Source organism: Gossypium arboreum, chromosome 6 (genome assembly GCF_025698485.1).
Source record: "Gossypium arboreum isolate Shixiya-1 chromosome 6, ASM2569848v2, whole genome shotgun sequence".
In the NCBI taxonomy this organism is placed as follows: Eukaryota; Viridiplantae; Streptophyta; class Magnoliopsida; order Malvales; family Malvaceae; genus Gossypium; species Gossypium arboreum.
The window spans coordinates 1500067-1520118 of NC_069075.1; the positions used below are offsets into that span (position 1 = coordinate 1500067).

The following is a 20052-nucleotide window of genomic DNA, read 5'->3' on the forward strand; positions in this document are numbered from 1 at the left end:
TCCACCACAATTCCACTATTTGTTATCTCTCTTAAATCATTATACAAAATATTGCTAACTTCTGTAGTTGTACTTAGTAAAATAAATGAAAAATACAAAAATATCATTAAAACGATTTTATGATATGTATGTTAAATTAATTCAATTGAATTCGTGAACATTAAGTGAAATGATTAAATTAATTAAATAATAGGTCAATTACTTTATTAAATGATATATGTTCAAATCTTATATGTACTCCTTATATACACACTATGATAATTAATTAAATATAATATAAAAATTAATCATGAAATAAGTTTAATGAAAAATTAATTACCTAGTTCGAGTAAAAAAATAAAATATATCATAAAATTTTAAATCAAAATACCTAATTCTATAAAAGTGAAAAATAAAACAAATAAATAAATGAAAATATAATAATTTTAAAATTTTAAAAGGGCTTAATAGTTTTTTTTAATTTGTTGTCGAGGTCTTCTTGACTATTTAGTCTTATTAGTTTTAATTTTTTTAATTTACTTTCAATAAAAGAATAGGGTCAAATTGAATAAATGTGTAAAGGTTGAGGCTAAATTTGTTATTATAATTTATATATAAACACTAAAACTGTACAAGGGATTTTGTGATTTTCAAGGTCGGCTTTGTATTCTATTGGTAAAAAATGCTATTAGTTGTTATAATTTGACAAATTTTGAAATTTAATTTTGTACTTAAAAAAGTTAAAATTAAGTTCTTCTATTTTATTTTGATTTGAAAATCTCAATCCAATTATTAATAATATTAATATTTTTGTCAAAATTTATTAACTTAGAATGTTTATTAGGCTATTTTCACATTACGGCGTGTGGTTAACAAAAATAAACATGTTAAATTGATAAATTTTATTGAAAACTATCAATAATGATAATAATTAGACTAGTATTTTTAAATTGAAAAATAGGAGGATTAAATTTTAACTTTTGAAATATTAGGACTAGATATCAAATTTTATAGAAGTTATATTTTAAACTATTCTTTTAGAAATAATAGTTATTAAGAAATTAAAAAGCCAGCTGTGATCCGATTAAAAAAAGTTTAGCACGATCATAGAGAGAAAAGATAGTGGCAGTGGAAGAAGCTAGGCTAGAGAGAATCACAGCATACCTAAGCTATAGTAGAGCTGAATTAGAGAACCAAAAATTTACTGATTTGCAAGCACTAGACTTAGATAATCACAGCAAGCCTGATCGATTCAAACTCCAACTATCTTTCACTCTGCTGCTGCACCAGCTCCAACTAAACAAAAGAGTCGAGACCAGTGCTTATTTGGTGGATCTTCTTGCACCCACTACCTGTCTTCGCTCCAAGTTAGCTACTTTGATTTCCTTCTCTGGGTATACACTCTGTGAACTGCTTGCTTTATCTTTACTATCCACAATGAAAGTTCTTAATGGTTGAAACCCCATCTTCTTTGACTTATTTCATGTGCATCCTCTTCATAACTGTGCCACAATCTCCTTCCACCTCAATCTGTTTAAACCCCCCATCTTCTTTAACTTCATTTTTCTTTCACTTTTCCACTTTACCTAACTTTATTTTTAACACGATTCACTTTGCATCCACATCTCATTCAGTTTCCTTTGTTTCATCTTTCGTTCATCAGAATCATGGGCAACTGCTGCTCACTCCAAATTGGTTTAGAGAATTTCATCCTTCGTGGCTTGGATTCCATTGCTGGCCATGCTAATTACGTGTGCAAGCTTCAACAAACCCTTCCAACTTTATCGGCTGCACTTCAAGAACTGAGGGCACAAAGGAACGACCTGCAAAGCCAGGTTGATCTTGCAGAACAACGACTATTGAGGCCATTTGAGCAAGTTCAGCTATGGCTTTCAAAAGCAGAAACTATGATAACAGAGGCGGAAAAGTTGATTGCAGATGGCCCTCAACAAATGAATAACTTGTGTCTCGGTGGCTGTGGTTCCAAGAATTACTTATCTAGCTACAAGTTTGGTAAAAAAGTGGCCGAAATGCTTCAAGAATTAAGGGATCATAAGAGGGATGGAGCTTTTGAGAAAGTAGCGGAGAATCAGCCTGCAGCTTCAGTGGTAGTTAGACCTGAAGAGCAGCCGATTGCTCTAGAATCCACAATCCAAAAGGCATGGAGCTGTATCATGGACAAAGATGCGGGGATCATTGGCCTCTATGGCTTGGGGGGCGTTGGCAAGACAACACTCTTGACCAAACTCAACAACAAGTTCAGCACCACACCCAATGATTTTGAAGTTGTTATCTGGGCGTTAGCGTCTAAAGATTCTGATGTTGGAAAGATTCAAGACAGGATTGGTAGAAATCTTGGGATTTCAGATCACTCATGGAAGAATACAAGTGTTGACCAGAAAGCTACATATATCTATGGGGTGTTGCGCAAAAAGAGATTTGTTGTATTATTGGATGATTTATGGGAGAGGGTGGATTTGAAACAAGTTGGGATACCAAAACCAAACCAAGAAAACGGTTCCAAACTTATTTTTACTACTTGAAATTTGGTGGTGTGCGGCGAAATGGGAGCTCAAAAGAAAATCAAAGTGGAATGCCTGGAAACAGAGAGGGCTTGGGAATTGTTCCAAGACAATGTTGGAGATGAAACTCTTAACAGTCATCCAGATATTCCGAACCTAGCTAAACAAGTAGCTGAAAGGTGCGGTGGGCTGCCTCTTGCACTAATTGCAATCGGTCGTGCCATGGCTTGCAAGACAACACTTGGGGAATGGAATTATGCAATTGAGATGTTGAAGCGATGGGCATTGCCAAAAATGGAAAATGAGGTATTTTCACTTTTAAAATTCAGTTACGATAATTTGCCTAATGCCACAATGAAATGTTGCTTCCTATATTGTTGTTTGTATCCTGAAGATTATTGTATTCCCAAAAAGAGATTAGTGGAGTATTGGTTTTGTGAAGGGCTATTGAATGAATTTGATAGAATCAGTGAAGCTCAAATGCAAGGAAACAACATTATCAACTCTCTTTTGAATGCTTGTTTATTGGAAAATGGTGGTGAAATAGATGGAGAAGATTGTGTGAAGATGCATGATGTGATCCGTGACATGGCTTTATGGATTACACACGAGTTCGAAGCAACAGAGGATAGGTTTTTTGTAAAAGCAGCGGCTCAATTATTTGAAGAACCGGATGTTAAGGCATGGGAAAGTGTAAAAAGAATGTCAATCATGGCAAATAGGATTCAAGTTCTCAAAGAAACACCCAAATGCCCTAACCTTCGAACCTTGTTTCTTAGCCAGACTGAGTTGCAAGTGATTAGCAATGGTTTCTTCCAATTTATACCTCATCTAACTGTTTTGGATTTGTCAAGAAACATTTGGTTACAAGTGCTGCCTAAGGAAATTTCGGAATTGATTTCACTAGAATGCCTTGATCTATCTAGGACTGGTATAGTAAAGTTGCCAATAGAGTTGAAAATGTTGACAAAACTAAAAATGTTGGACTTGAGATATATGGATAATCTCATAAAAATCCCACAACAATTGATATCTAGTTTTTCCAAGTTGCAAATATTCAGAATGTGGTCCCTGCGAAAAAAGCATTATCGTAATGAAGACAATGTTTTGAATGGGGGTAATGAAAAGCTTATAGAGGAGTTGAAAGATTTGCAACGTTTGAATATACTATGGATATCGGTACGAAGCACGATTTGTCTAGAAAGATTCCTGAGCTTTAACTAGTTTCGATGTTCGACCCAAGCACTAGAATTTAGAGATTTTAGAGAATCAAAAGTGTTCAATGTTTTATGCTTAAAAAATTTGGAGTGTCTGCAGACACTATGTTTCGGCGGTTTCAAAAATATGGAGGAGATGAAAATGGAAAAGCTGCATACCTGGGTTTCTTCAAGTACTAATTATACTTCATGCTTTCACACATTGAGCGCAGTTAAAATCATTCAGTGTGTGAAATTGAGAGACATGAGCTGGTTGATTCTTGCTCCAAATTTAAGAGATCTTGTTATATCTTGGTGTCCAGAAATGGAAGAAATATTGAGTGAGGAAAAACTTGGTGAAGTTGCAGGTGTGATTGGAATTTCATACCCTAAACCATTTTTGAAGCTTGAATCACTTCGATTACATAATCTACCAAAATTGAAGAGCATATACTGGGATGCCCTACCCTTCCCATGTCTGAAACTTGTTCATATAGTGGCATGCCAAGAACTGAAGGAACTTCCCTCAACTCAGACAGTGCAAAAGGAAATCAGCTTACCACTAGGGACCCAAAAGTTGGTGGGCAAGAGTAGAATGGGAAAATGAAGCCACTTGAGATGCTTTTCTCCCTTCTTTCAAGCTTTTCACTGAATGAAATGTAGAAAATCTTAAAAATTGCAAAGTAGTTCCTTGTCGTGTAATGTTTGAATTTAGAGAAAATATAATATTCAAGTTTTGTTCAAACCCATCTGTATTTGTGAATCGTTAATCTAAATTATTTTAGATATATATTTATTTTTATTTTTAAATTTTATCATTTTAATTTATTAATATTCAATAATTTTGTATGTTTAAATTAAATTTTCGTTTTTTGTACTTCTGATTAAACTCGCTTTCTAAATTTGTTTAAAACAAATTAAATAAAAAATAATTAAATTAAGAATTGTTTAATAGTTATTTGATATGATCTTGAGCCTCGTTTTAGGTAAGTTTTTTTCGGCCTATGCCTGGTTTGGATACCCTCAATAACTTTCTAAATAGGTTAGGTTTTAGATAAGTTTTTTATAGCTTGAGTCTGGTTCGGATACCCTTAACAAATTATCAATATCATTTTTTGAATATCAATATCCTTCCTAGGTATTAGTACTTCCTAGTAAGTATCAATACATTTTCTATCGTATTGATACTGTAGGTTTTAATATGAGTCGGCTCGATCTGGGTGAAGCTCAGACAAAAAAATTAAACTTATTTTTTGGACCCATCAACCAAACCTAAAATTTTGTTAGGATGTAACCCGACTAATGTAAAACTCTAGTATAAACAAGCAAGCAGTAATATAAAAGAGAAATAATTTAAAACACAAAAAAATGGAGCACATCATGACAGGGGAAGACACTAAGAAAGGAGGTGATTCATTGAGTTTGCTCAATAAAGTAGTACAAAATTAACACATAAATACATTAAGAAAAATTATATTTATATTTCAAATCAAGTTAGAATGATAAAATAAGATTCGTTAATTCAATTAACTCGAAATTTTTTCATTCAAATTGATCGAACGTTCACCCCTAGTCAAGATCTACTTTGTATTCTACTGATTAAAAAATGCTATTAGTTCTTAGAGTTTGATAAAATTTGAGATTTAATCTTTATACTTAAAAGGTTAAAATTTAAGTTATTTTACTTTTTTAATTTAAAAAGTAAGTTTAGTAAGTTTTCATTTTAGTTTCTCTTTTTTTTAGAATTAATTTTATTTTTCTCAAAAAATGATGAACTTTACAATGAATTGAGTTATTCTACTAAGATAAAACTTAAGTTTTTCATATGTAACTAGTTTTTTTTCTATAAAATCAAAGTTTTCGAATAAAACTTCAAGAAATTTCTTATAAAATCCTAGTTTTTCCTTAAAACCTAAATTTAATTCTAAAAATATAAAAAAATTGATTTTTCTGTAAAAACTCAAGTTTTTAGATAATTCCATATAAAACCCTAGGTTCTTCTTTTCAACACTCTATGGCTTGATCTCCTCTACTAGCTATTGGATCAGTTTGAGATTCCAACTGAGGCTTCTCCCAACTGAGGCCAATGCTTTCATCCTTTGGATCTCCTAAAGATTCACCAGAGGCTCCGATTTTAAGTGACCTAAAGATGAGTCATTTCAAGGAAGAAGCTAGCGTATTGTTTAAAGAGGGATGGCCAAAATTAAATAATAATTTTTAAAGGGTAAAGTATATTATACCATTATATTTATTTGTAATTTCATAAATTCAATTTAAACAGATTGTATTTTTTAAAATAAAAATGTTAAACATTGCTCATAATTATATATATATATATATATAAACTTTTTTTGTTATTTTCTTGTTTTTCTTTTCATTATTATGTTGTTATTATTTTGATGTTATTATATAACTTTGTTTTATTATTAATTTTGTTACTATTTTAGAAACATTTGCTTGTTAAGTTATATTTGTCTTAGTGTTTTTAAGCATACATCCTTTTTAAAATTTATTTTCAATTTGTTGGGAAATATTTATTTGAATGTTTTAGTATTTTTATGTATTATTTTTTTTGGAATTATATAAAAATTAATCTTGCTGAATAAATCGAGCTGTAGTTTTAACATTTTTATCCAGGCTAAGCTCGGAGAAAATTTAAGGCCCATTTTTCGGGCCAGGCCGAGCTCGGACCTAGCAAACGGATCTAAAATTTTGGTTGGACTTAGCCCGAACCCAGCCCCGCCCATGAGCACCTCTAGAAATCACCAAAATGCTATCATTTTAGAAAAAAAAATCATTAGTTTTTAATAATTTAACTTTAATTTGAATTATACATTTTGTAGAACTTAAAATCAAGTCATAAACTTAACAAATTTAAAGTATTTTTCATCAAGTCATCTTGATTAGATTGAATATTCATATCACATAAATTTATGGAAGCTCCAAAAATCAATATGTTTCACTTGATACATAATAATTTTAGCTTCACATGCTGTATTTGGCTATTGGTTTGAAAATTTTTCCTTTTACAATAATAAAAGGGTCGATTTTTAAGTTTATTTAATTTGTAAAAAGTTAATCTAAGTCTATTTTAAGCTTAAAATTTATATCTCAAGCTTGTCTACTCATATTTGTAAATGGTTAATCTAAATCTATTTTAAGTCTAAAATTATACCTCGAATCTGTCTATATTTGTAAATAGTTAATCCAAACCCATTTTGAGCCTTCCAATATTATTTTTTAATTTTTAAAAAATATTGGTATTATGTTTAATCATTTTATCATTTATTTGTAATTTCATAAATTCAGTTTAGACAATAAAAGAATCCTCTTTTTTACAGTCTTATTTATTATGATAAAAAAGCATTTCTGAAGCTTGAAACACTTTCCTTAAGTTGTTTACTGAAATTGAAGAGCATATACTGGGATGCCCTACCCTTCCCATGTCTGAAACTTAATCATATAGGTGGCTGCCGAGAATTAAAGAAGCTTCCTCTCAACTCAAACAGTGCAAAAGGGAATCTACTTAGCATTGAGGGAAGCAAAGATTGGTGGGCAAGAGTAGAATGGAAAAACGAAGCCACTCGAGATGCTTTTCTCCCTTCTTTTAAGCTTTTGTACTAAAAATTACAAAGTGGTTCATTGTTGTCTGATGCTTGAATTTTGAGAAAATAACACTACTTAATTAGCTGTTTTTTTCTGTTTTGGTATCAATATTGCATTAGTCGTAAAAAATAAGCAATCTAGTTATGAACTTCTGTTTCATTGCAATCAGCAACCAAAACATCTTGTTAAAAAATGTTATTGCTTCAGAGCAAATTGGCAACTTGTAGAGCCGCCTAACAAAGCTTGCATCTTTGATGACTTCACAACTTTGGTGAGGTTGCAACTTCGGTGAGCTGGCACATCTGATAAGCTATGAGTTGAGCTCGCAATGCGGGTTCATCGCTGCATGGTTGCCCATCTTGCAATAAGAGAACTGCATACTTTTCCGATGCCTATAAACCTTGTTGTAAACACTTGGTTGCAGTTGATGAAACATGAAGGGACATTTGGATAATTATTTCCTTAGTACCAAACAAAACACAACTTAATTATTACACCCGAAATCGTCCCAATTTTGAACAACACTCAAACAATAAAATTTGGGGTGACCGTCGTATATTTTATTATTTATTCTGTAATTTAAATGTACGCCTTTCATTCAAATATTTTTACATAGAATTGACCCACTGCATGAAAGTTCCACCGCAATTTTATTATTTGTCATTTCTCTTAAATCATTACACAAAATATTGCTAACCTCCGTAGTTGTACTCAGTAAAATAAAAAAAAATACAAAAATATCATTAAAACGATTTTATGATATCATGTTAAATTGATTCAATTACATTCGGGAAGGATTTAGTGAAATGATTAGATTAATTAAAATAAAACTTACAAAATTCTTACAATGTTAGTGAGGAGGACAAATGTATTGATGAATAATAATAGGTTGAATTACTTTGTTAAATGATATATGTTCAAATCTTATACGTGCTTCCTATACACATACTATGATAATTAGTTATATATAACATAAAATTAATCATGAAATAATTTTAATGAAAAATTAATTACATGTTACACTTCCATTCTCTATAGTATAAAAGTTAACTCTTCTCACAGTCAGGGGTAAAGCCGGGGAGGTGACATGGGCTCCGGCCTCCTCTAAAATATAAAATTATTATTTAGGCCCTTAAATTTAAAAAAATAAATAAATTATTAAAGGTAAAATTGTACTTTAACCGCTTTAAAATTATAAAAATTTGATTTAATCATTTACAAATTATAAAGGTATAAACTATAAAAAATTAAAATTTCATCCGGCCCCCATAAAAAATTGTTTTGACTTACTTTGCTCACAAAGAACATATATTCAATCGTCTCCTTTTTCCATTTTTATTAAGACTTCTAACACTTCATATAAAAGTAAAAATAAATGCTAAATAAGTAAAAAAAATTATCATAAAAATTTAAGTAAAAAATAAAATATATCATAAAATTTTAAATCAAAATACCTATTTCTATAAAAGTGACAAATAAAAACAAACAAATAAATGAAAATTTAATAATTTTAAATTTTTAAAAGGGCTTAATTGCTGCTTCTTCTTCTTTCTTTTTTTTAAAATTTGTTATTGAGGTTTCTTTTTATTTTTTATTTAGCCTTATTAGATTCAAAAATTTCTAATTTATATGGGTCAAATTAAATAAACGTGTAAAGGTTGAGGACTAAATTTGTTATTATACCTTATATATAAACACCAAAATAAACATCCAATGGTGGAATTTTAACTGATGAATTGTTTTTCTTACTTATCTAATATACAGGGGCTAATTTGTCAATTTTTTCAATAAATGAGCTAAAATGGTATAAGGGATTTTGTGATTCTTTTGGGTCAAGGCTCAAGATCCACTTTGTATTCTATTGTTAAAAAAATGTTATTAGTTGTTTTAATTTGACAAAATTAAAATTTAACTTATGTACTAAAAATTAAAAATAAAGTTTTTATTTTATTTTGATTTAAAAATCTAAATCTAATTATTAATAATATTAATATTTTCTGTCAAATTGATAAAGATTAGACTAATATTTTTAAGTTAAAAAATAGAAAGATTAAATTTTAACTTTTAAATTATAAGGACTAGACCTCAAATTTTATAGAAGTTATATTGTAACCTATTCTTTTAGAAATAATACTTATTAAGAAATTAAAAAGCCAGCTGTGATCCGATTAATAAAAGTTAAGCCACAATTACGACAATCATAGAGAGAAAAGATAGTGGCAGAGGAAGAAGATAAGCTAGAGAGAATCACAGCATACCTAAGCTATAGTAAGCTGAAATCAGAGAACCAAAAATTTCCTGATTTGCAAGCGCAAGACTTAGATAATCACAGCAAGCCTGATCGATTCAAACTCCAAGTCCAACTATCTTTCACCAGAATTCTGCTGCTGCACCTGCTCCAACTAAACGAAAGAGTCGAGACCAGTGCTAATTTGGTGGATCTTCTTCCACTCAGTGCCTGTCTTCGCTCCAAGTTAGCTACTTTGATTTCCTTCTCTGGGTATACACTCTGTGAACTGCTTGCTTTATCTTTACTATCCACAATGATAGTTCTTAATGGTTGAAACCCCATCTTCTTTAACTTTGTTTCATGTGCATCCTCTTCATAACTGTGCCACAATCGCCTTCCACCTCAATCTGTTTAAACTCCATCTTCTTTAACTTCATTTTTCTTTCACTTTTCCACTTTACCTAACTTTATTTTTAACACAATTCACTTTGCATCCACATCTCATTCAGTTTCCTTTGTTTCATCTTTCGTTCACCAGAATCATGGGCAATTGCTGCTCACTCCAAATTGGTTTAGAGAATTTCATCCTTCGTGGCTTGGATTCCATTGCTGGCCATGCTAATTACGTGTGCAAGCTTCAACAAACCCTTCCAACTTTATCTGCTGCACTTCAAGAACTGAGGGCACAAAGGAACGACCTGCAAAGCCAGGTTGATCTTGCAGAACAACGACTATTGAGGCCATTTGAGCAAGTTCAGCTATGGCTTTCAAAAGCAGAAACTATGATAACAGAGGCGGAAAAGTTGATTGCAGATGGCCCTCAACAAATGAATAACTTGTGTCTCGGTGGCTGTGGTTCCAAGAATTACTTGTCTAGCTACAAGTTTGGTAAAAAAGTGGCCGAAATGCTTCAAGAAATAAGTAATCATAAGAGGAATGGAGCTTTTGAGAAAGTAGCAGAAAATCAGCCCGCAGCTTCAGTGTTAGTTAGACCTGAAGAGCAGCCGATTGCTCTAGAGTACACAATCCAAAAGGTATGGAGCTGCATCGAGGACAAAGATGTGGGGATCATTGGCCTCTATGGCTTGGGGGGCGTTGGCAAGACAACACTCTTGACCAAACTCAACAACAAGTTCAGCACCACACCCAATGATTTTGAAGTTGTTATCTGGGCGTTGGTGTCTAAAGATTCCGGTGTTGGAAAGATTCAAGACAGGATTGGTGAAACTATTGGGTTTTCGGATGGATCCTGGAAGAAAAAAAGGGTTGACCAGAAAGCTGTAGATATCTATCGGATCTTGAATAACAAGAGATTTGTTGTATTATTGGATGATTTATGGGAGAGGGTGGATTTGAACCAAGTTGGGATACCAAAACCAAGTCAAGAAAATGGTTCCAAACTTATTTTTACTACTAGGTCTTTGGAGGTATGTGGTGAAATGGAAGCTCAAAAGAAAATCAAAGTGGAGTGCCTGGAAACGGAGAAAGCTTGGGAATTGTTTCGAGACAAGGTTGGAGATGAAACTCTCAACAGCCATCCAGATATTCACAATCTAGCTAAACAAGTAGCTGAAAGGTGCGGTGGATTGCCTCTTGCACTAATTACAATCGGTCGTGCCATGGCTTGCAAGAAAACACTTGGGGAATGGAAATATGCTATTGAGATGTTGAAGCGATGTGCATTGCCAAAATTAGAAAATGAGGTATTTCCGCTTTTAAAATTCAGTTATGATAATTTGCCTAATGCCACAATGAAATATTGCCTCCTATATTGTTGTCTATATCCTGAAGATTATTGTATTCCCAAAAAGAGATTAGTGGAATATTGGTTTTGTGAAGGGCTGTTGAATGAATTTGATAGAATTAGTGAAGCTCAAATGCAAGGAGACAACATTATCGGCTCTCTTCTGAATGTTTGTTTATTGGAAAATGGTGTAATAGATGGAGAAGATTGTGTGAAGATGCATGATGTGATCCGTGACATGGCTTTTTGGATTACACGCGAGTTCGAAGCAACAGAGGATAGTTTTTTTGTAAAGGCAGGGGCTCAATTATTTGAAGAACCAGATGTTAAGGCATGGGAAAATGTAAAAAGAATGTCAGTGATGAAAAATGAGATTGAAGTTCTCAAGGGAACACGCAAATGCCCTAACCTTCGAACCTTGTTTCTTAGCGAAAATGTGTTGGATGTGATTAACGATGGTTTCTTCCAATTTATACCTCATTTAACTGTTTTGGATTTGTCAAGAAATGAACTTTTACAAGTGTTGCCTGAGGGAATTTCACAATTGGTTTCGTTAGAATGTCTTGATCTATCTAATACTGGTATAGAAGAGTTGCCAATAGAGTTGAAAGCGTTGACAAAACTAAAAATGTTGGACTTGAGTTATATGCCCGATCTCAGAAAAATCCCACAACATTTGATATCTAGTTTTTCCAAGTTGCAAATATTCAGAATGTGGTCGGTGAGGGCTATAGATAATCATGATGAAGACAATGTTTTGAAAGGAGGTGATGAAAAGCTTATAGAGGAGTTGAAAGGTTTGCAACGTTTGAATATACTAAGTATAGAGATAAAAAGCGTGCTTTGTCTAGAAAGATTTCTGAGCTTTAACTTGTTTCGGTGTTGGACCCGAGCACTACAACTTGAAGGTTTTAGAGAATCAGAAGTGTTTAATGTTTTATGCTTAGAAAATTTGGAGCGTCTAGAGACTCTACAACTCCGCTATTGTTTTAGTATGGAGGAGATAAAAATGGAAAAGCTGCATACATGGGTTTCGTCAAGTACTAATTATACTTCACGCTTTCACACATTAAGCAAAGTTGAAATTAGGGGATGTTCCAAATTGAAAGACGTGACTTGGGTGATTCTTGCTCCAAATCTAAGGAGTCTTCTTGTACATTGGTGTGAAAAAATAGAGGAAATAGTGAGTGAGGAAAAACTTGATGAAGTTGCAGGTGTGATTGGAATTCCATACCCTAAATTATTTTTAAAGCTTGAGTCACTTTTTTTATTTGGTCTACCGAAATTGAAAAGCATATATCGGGATGCCCTACCTTTTCCATGTCTGACAAGTATTTTAATAAATGCCTGCATTGAATTGAAGAAGCTTCCTCTCAACTCAGATAGTGCAAAAGGGAATCTGCTCAGCATTAAGGGAGACAAATTTTGGTGGGAAGAAGTAGAATGGGAAGATGAAGCCACTCGACATACTTTTCTCCCTTCTTTTGAGCCTTTGTTTGTTGTGTGATGTTTGAATTTTGAAAAAATAAATATATATATATATATATTAAATTAACTGTGAATTGTTAATCCAAATTAATTTAGACATGCATGTATATATTTTTATATTTTAAATTATATAATTTTCAATTTGTTAATATTTAATAATTTTGTATGTTTTTTTTAATTAAAATTTTAAATATAGACAATTTAATATGATCTTTGATGTTTTACATCATAATATTATGATTATTAAATATTTAATTTTATATGATATAAACTACATAATATATTAAAATAAAACAATATTATAATATATTTTCTAATTATTTTATTCAACTCCAAATAAATTAAATCCCAATTAATTTGAATTCAAATAACACGATATATAAAATTTTCCATTCTAGCAGGCTATGCTTCAAAACAATTGATACTGTAAATTAAGATTAAACAAAAAGAAAGTTAAGTAAAATTGAATTTTTTCATTTATTTTGATTAATTGGATATTAAAAAACAAAATGTTATTTAAATAAATCATTTTAGAAGGGTTTTTATCAAATGTTCACGAACTGAAGCCAATGCTTGACTTATTTTCTGCAATATTATAAGAAAAAAAACATTAGCTATATAATTAGTAAAGTATTTTGGCATTAAATTATGGAGTCTAATTAAATTTTTAAAAATTTTAAGGACACCATAAAATTTTAGAAAGTTTGGGGTCTTAGCCCTTCCTCCCATTACTGCCCCTAAACAGGAGCAAGGATAGGTTGTGGCTAGAGGTGAGCATGGGCGGGGCTGGGCTCAACTAAAAATTTAGGCACATTTTGCTAGGCTAGGGCTCGGTCCTAAAATGGGCATAAAATTTTGCCCAAGCCCGACCGGATAAAATGCTAAAACACAGGCCTGACCTAACCCGCCCATATTAATTTTTATATTATTTTTGTATAATTTTAAAAATATATAATACATCAAAATACTAAAACATTAAAATAAATATTTCCCAACAAATTAAAATTAAATTTTAAAATATATATATACTTAAATAACACTAAAATAAATGCAACTTAACAAGCAAATGTCTCTAAAATAATAACAAAATTAACAAATGTCTTTAAAATAATAACAAAATCGACAATAAAATAAGTTTTATACAATATCCGAACAATAACAACAAAATAATAGCAACATAATAATAAAATGGTAGTAAAATAAGGAGAAAATAATAATAAAATAATATTAAAAAAAATCAATTTTTTTTCCTTTAGTGGAGGCGGGTCGGGCCGGGCTCGGGCAAAAAATGCATTACCCGAGGCCTGGCCTTTTTTTTAAACGAGCCTTTTTTTTTATTCAAACCTATTTTTTAAATCTATATTTTTCGAACCCATCAATCAAACCTAAAATTTTATTAGGATCTCCGACTAATGCACAACTCTAATATAAATAAGTAAGCAAATAAGCAATAATATAAAAGAGAAATAATTTAAAACACACTAAATAAAAAATGGAGCACATCATGACAGGGGAAGGCACTAACGAAGTGACCTAAAGATGAGTCATTCCAAGGACGAAGTGACCTAGAGAGATCCCACTCACCCGCCCACCCACCATCAATCAGTGTGTGATCTCTAATATAAAACTTCAATTATAGCTGTTTTGCATTTGCATTTGCATTTGCTTTTGCTTTTTTGTGTGGAAATGGGAAAAAGCAAAAAGATTCCGACCCTATAATTTACTTAATCTCCACAATTTCGCGATGGGAAGGTTTTTTATAAAACTGTGATTTAACCGTTATTTTTATTTTTAAATTCAACTAAAAATATTAAAAATTTAGAGAAAAAATTTAATTTATTATTTTCTAATTAGAAATGAATAGAAATGTCGTGGAATCACAATTGCATGCAATCTATTTTCTTTTGCGATATATATGTTAACTTGATTAATTGAATTCATAAACACTTACATATAATAAGTCGATAAGGAGGACAAATGTATTGATCAATAATAATAGGTCGAATTGTTCAATTTTTATATGCATTGCATATCCATGTCCTCCTATATATATATAATATAATAATTACTTAAATATAACATTTGGTTTTATTAGTTTCAAAATTTTCTAATTTACTTTCAATAAAAGAATACGGCTTAAATTGAATAAACGTATAAAGGTTGAGGGATAAATTTATTATTATACCTTATATATAAACACCTTAACAAACATTTAATGGTGGAGTTTTAACTGAGAGGCTATTTTGCTCATTCATATAATATACATGACCTAATTTGTCCATTTTTTCAATAAATGAGCTAAAATGTAATTTAGGGTATAATAAAAGGGATTTTATGGTACTTTTATCGTCCACTTTGCCGGTCAAGATCCATTTGGTATTCTATTGGTCAAACAAATGCTATTAGTTGTTATAATTTGACAATATTTAAAATTTAATTTTGTACTTAAAAGTTAAAATTAAGTTCTTTTACTTTTTATTTGAAAATTTCAATCCAATTATTAATAATTTTAATATTTTCTATCAAAATTTATTAACTTAGCATGTTTAGTAGGTGACCTTCACATTATATGACAAATTTTGCCAGAAATTACTAATAACGATAATGATTGGACTAGTATTTTTAAATTAAAAAAAGTAAGAGGATTGAATTTTTAACTTTTGAAATACAAGGACCAGACATCAAATTTTATAGAAGTACAAGGACTAACAGTATATTTTAACCTATTCTTTTAGAAATAGTTATTAAGACATAAAAAAAACCTAAAAAGCCAGCTGTGATCCTATTAGTAAAAGTTAAATTACTGTTAGGACAATCATAGAGAGAAAAGATAGTAGCTGATGAAGCAGCAAAGCTAGAGATAATCACAGCATACCTAAGCTAGAGCTGAAGCAAATAACTAAAAATTTCCTGATCTCCAAATACAAGACTCAGATAATCACAGCTAGTCTGATCGATTCAAATTCCAACCATCTTTCACCAGGAAACTACCAGAATTCAGCTACTGCAACTGCTCCAACTAAACAAAAGAGTCGAGACCGGTGCTTATTTGGTGGATCTTCTTCCACTCACTGCCTGTCTTCGCTCCATCTTTGGCTAAAAAAGTTAGCTACTTTGATTTCCTTCTCAGGGTACGCACTCTGTGAATCTGCTTGCTTTTATCTTTACTATCCATAATCAAAGCTCTAATGGTTGAAGCCCCATCTTCTTTATCTTTATTTCATGTGCATCCTCTTCATAACTGTGCCACCGTCGCCTTCCACCTCAATCTGTTCAAACCCCATCTTCTTTAACTTAATTTTTCTTTAACACAATTCACTTTACCTAACTTTATTTTTAACACAATTCACTTTGCATCCACATCTCATTTGTTTCCTTTATTTTATCTTTCATTTACCAGAATCATGGGCAATTGCTACTCCGTGCAATGTAGTTTCGAGAATTCCCTTCTTCGTGGCTGGGATTTCATTGTTGGCCATGCTAATTATGTCTGCAAACTTAAACAAACTCTTCCAACTTTATCCACTGCTCTTCAAGAACTCAGGGCGCAAAGAAATGACGTGCAACGGGAGGTTGATGTGGCTGAACAACGACTATTGGAGTCATTTCAGGGAGTTCAGCTATGGCTTTCAACAGCGGAAACTATAATAACAGAGGCGGAAAAATTGGTTTCAAATGGTCCCCAACAAATGAATAACTTGTGTCTCGGTGGCTGCATTTCCAAGAATTGCTTGTCTAGCTACAAGTTTGGTAAACAAGTGGCCGAAATGCTTCAAAAAATAACTGATCATAAGAGTAAAGGAGCTTTTAAGAAGGTAGCGGAGAATCAGCCCGCAGCTTCAGTGGTAGTTAGACCTGAAGAGCAGCCGATTGCTCTAGAATCCACAATCCAAAAGGCATGGAGCTGTATAATGGACAAAGATGTGGGGATCATTGGCCTCTATGGCTTGGGGGGCGTTGGCAAGACAACACTCTTGACCAAACTCAACAACAAGTTCAGCACCACAACCAATGATTTTGAAGTTGTTATCTGGGCGTTGGTGTCTAAAGATTTTGATGTTGGAAAGATTCAAGACAGGATTGGTGGAAATCTTGGTTTTCCGGACGGATCCTGGAAGAATAAACATGTTGACCAGAAAGCTGTAGATATCTATCGGATCTTGAGTAATAAGAGATTTGTTGTATTATTGGATGATTTATGGGAAAGGGTGGATTTGAACCAAGTTGGGATACCAAAACCAAGCCAAGAAAATGGTTCCAAACTTATTTTTACTACTCGGTCTTTGGAGGTGTGCGGCGAAATGGAAGCTCAAAAGAAAATCAAAGTGGAGTGCCTGGAAACGGAGAAAGCTTGGGAATTGTTTCGAGACAAGGTTGGAGATGAAACTCTCAACAGCCATCCAGATATTCACAATCTAGCTAAAGAAGTAGCTGAAAGGTGCGGTGGATTGCCTCTTGCACTAATTACAATCGGTCGTGCCATGGCTTGCAAGAAAACACTTGGGGAATGGAAATATGCAATTGAGATGTTGAAGCGATGTGCATTGCCAAAATTAGAAAATGAGGTATTTCGGCTTTTAAAATTCAGTTATGATAATTTGCCTAATGCCACAATGAAAAGTTGCCTCCTATATTGTTGTCTATATCCTGAAGATTATTGTATTCCCAAAAAGAGATTAGTGGAATATTGGTTTTGTGAAGGGCTGTTGAATGAATTTGATAGAATTAGTGAAGCTCAAATGCAAGGAGACAACATTATCGGCTCTCTTCTGAATGTTTGTTTATTGGAAAATGGTGGTGTAATAGGTGGAGAAGATTGTGTGAAGATGCATGATGTGATCCGTGACATGGCTTTCTGGATTACACGCGAGTTCGAAGCAACAGAGGATAGTTTTTTTGTAAAGGCAGGGGCTCAATTATTTGAAGAACCAGATGTTAAGGCATGGGAAAATGTAAAAAGAATGTCAGTGATGAAAAATAAGATTGCAGTTCTCAAAGAAACACCCAAATGCCCTAACCTTCGAACCTTGTTCCTTAGCCAAAATGAGTTGCAAATGATCAGCAATGGTTTCTTCCAATTTATACCTCGTGTAACTGTTTTGGATTTGTCAGGAAATGGATATTTACAAGTGTTGCCTGAGGGAATTTCACAATTGGTTTCGTTAGAATGTCTTGATCTATCTCTTACTGGTATATCAGAGTTGCCAATAGAGTTGAAAGCGTTGACAAAACTAAAAATGTTGGACTTGAGTTATATGCGCAATCTCAGAAAAATCCCACAACATTTGATATCTAGTTTTTCCAAGTTGCAAATATTCAGAATGTGTGAGGTGCGGGATATAGATGATCATGATGAAGACAATGTTTTGAAAGGAGGTGATGAAAAGCTTATAGAGGAGTTGAAAGGTTTGCAACGTTTGAATATACTAAGTATAGAGATAAAAAGCGTGCTTTGTCTAGAAAGATTTCTGAGCTTTAACTTGTTTCGGTGTTGGACCCGAGCACTGATACTTAAAGATTTTAGAGAATCAGAAGTGTTTAATGTTTTATGCTTAGAAAATTTGGAGCGTCTAGAGACACTAGAATTCTCGGATTGTGACAGTATGGAGGAGATAAAACTGGAAAAGCTGCATACATGGGTTTCTTCAAGTACTAATTATACTTCACGGTTTCACACATTAAGCATAGTTCAAATTAGGGGATGTTCCAAATTGAAAGACGTGACTTGGGTGATTCTTGCTCCAAATCTAAGGAGTCTCGTTGTATGGCAGTGTATAAAAATGGAAGAAATATTGAGTGAGGAAAAACTTGATGAAGTTGCAGGTGTGATTGGAATTCCATACCCTAAACCATTTCTAAAGCTTGAGTCACTTAATTTAATTTATCTACCGAAATTGAAACGCATATATCGGGATGCCCTACCCTTTCCATGTCTGACATTTATTCGAATATATAAGTGCAAAGAATTGAAGAAGCTTCCTCTCAACTCAGATAGTGCAAAAGGGAATCTGCTCAGCATTAAGGGAGAAAAATTTTGGTGGGAAAAAGTAGAATGGGAAGATAAAGCCACTCGACATGCTTTTCTCCCTTCTTTTAAGCCTTTTAAGCGTAGATACTAAAAATTGCAAAGTGGTTCATTGTTGTGTGATGTTTGAATTTTGAATGTGTGTATATATATATATTACATGCAGTTTAGTAAGTGTGAATTGTTAATCCAAATTAATTTAGACATGCATGTATATATTTTTCATATTTTAATTATATCATTGTCAATTTATTAATATTTAATATTTTTTTATGTTTTTAATTAAAATTTTAAATATAGACAATTTAATATGTACTTTGATGTTTTACATATAATTATTAAATATTTAATTTTATATGATATAAACTACATAATATATAAAAATAAAACAATATTATAATTATCTATTCGGCCTGTATTTTAAATAGATCTTTTTTTTATTTGTTTAAATAAAATTTTCGAGTTTTTTTATTTTTAAATAAACATTTTGAATGTAATTCTAAGTTTAAACTACTTTAGTATACTGTATATATAAAATATTAATCCTAAATTTATTTAATAATTATTTGAAATAAATAAATGAAATAGTTGTAGGAGTTGGACCATCCCTCTACTCATGTTTTTTATAAAAATATATATTATAAATATAGCAAACTAATTTATTTTTATTTTATTGGGTATAGGAATTAGGCTTGTCCATAATAGTTAAATCCGAATAGACTTGTCCATAATAGTTAAATCTGAATACTCATTCAAAAAAATAAAAGGCTTAAGGTAGAAATATAAGTTTAAAAAATGGGTTTGAGCAAAAATTAAGTTCCATTTTCTAAACAAGTTAAACCTCAGGTAAGTTTTTTTTGCTCGGCTCGAATACCCTTAACAAAGTATCAGTACCATTGCTTGAGTATCGATACCTAAAAGTATCGAAACTAAAAGTTTTAATACGGGCCGACTTGATCCAAGTCCAAATTTAGCATCTATAATTTAGGTCGGATTTTGACAAAAAATTAGATCAATTTTTGAAACACGAACCTATTAATTGAACCTAAAATTTTGTTGGGATCTAACTTGACTCATGAATAACTCTAACACAAACAAGTAAACTTTAATATAAAATAGAAATTAATTTAAAACACACTAAAAGTTCAAAAAATGGAGCATAATCATGACAAGGGAAGGCACTAAGAACGGAGATGATTAATTGAATTTGCACAACAAAGTAGTATAGAATTAAGTATATTTATATTACATAAATATGTTAA

At 31.9% G+C, this 20052-nt stretch overlaps 4 protein-coding genes across 5 annotated transcripts; all 4 read left to right on the forward strand.

Moving 5' to 3' along the window:
* The first annotated feature begins 1053 nt into the window (after positions 1-1053).
* On the forward strand, positions 1054-4507 carry LOC108458316 (probable disease resistance protein At5g63020). Its single transcript, XM_053029506.1, has 2 exons — positions 1054-1373; positions 1643-4507. Exon 2 carries the CDS (start codon positions 1647-1649, stop codon positions 2520-2522), a length of 876 nt encoding a protein of 291 aa, XP_052885466.1. The 5' UTR covers positions 1054-1373; positions 1643-1646; the 3' UTR covers positions 2523-4507.
* LOC108458747 (disease resistance protein SUMM2-like) lies at positions 2544-4304 on the forward strand. The gene is made up of 2 exons (XM_017758146.2): positions 2544-3680; positions 3819-4304. Exons 1-2 carry the CDS (start codon positions 2544-2546, stop codon positions 4302-4304), a joined length of 1623 nt encoding a protein of 540 aa, XP_017613635.2.
* Positions 4508-9441: 4934 nt separating the features above from the next.
* LOC108458746 (probable disease resistance protein At1g61310) lies at positions 9442-12924 on the forward strand. Of its 2 annotated transcripts, XM_053029989.1 has the most exons (3): positions 9442-9803; positions 10072-11236; positions 11475-11712. In XM_053029989.1, the coding sequence occupies exons 2-3, from the start codon at positions 10076-10078 to the stop codon at positions 11490-11492; spliced, it is 1179 nt and encodes a 392-aa protein (XP_052885949.1). In that variant the 5' UTR covers positions 9442-9803; positions 10072-10075; the 3' UTR covers positions 11493-11712. The 2 variants fall into 2 exon arrangements, with proteins under 2 accessions (XP_052885949.1, XP_017613633.1); XM_017758144.2 differs by having other exon boundaries at positions 10072-12924.
* A 2613-nt stretch (positions 12925-15537) lies between these two features.
* Positions 15538-19046, forward strand: LOC108458745 (disease resistance protein SUMM2-like). The gene is made up of 2 exons (XM_017758143.2): positions 15538-15896; positions 16166-19046. Exon 2 carries the CDS (start codon positions 16170-16172, stop codon positions 18882-18884), a length of 2715 nt encoding a protein of 904 aa, XP_017613632.2. The 5' UTR covers positions 15538-15896; positions 16166-16169; the 3' UTR covers positions 18885-19046.
* The last annotated feature ends 1006 nt before the right edge of the window (positions 19047-20052 follow it).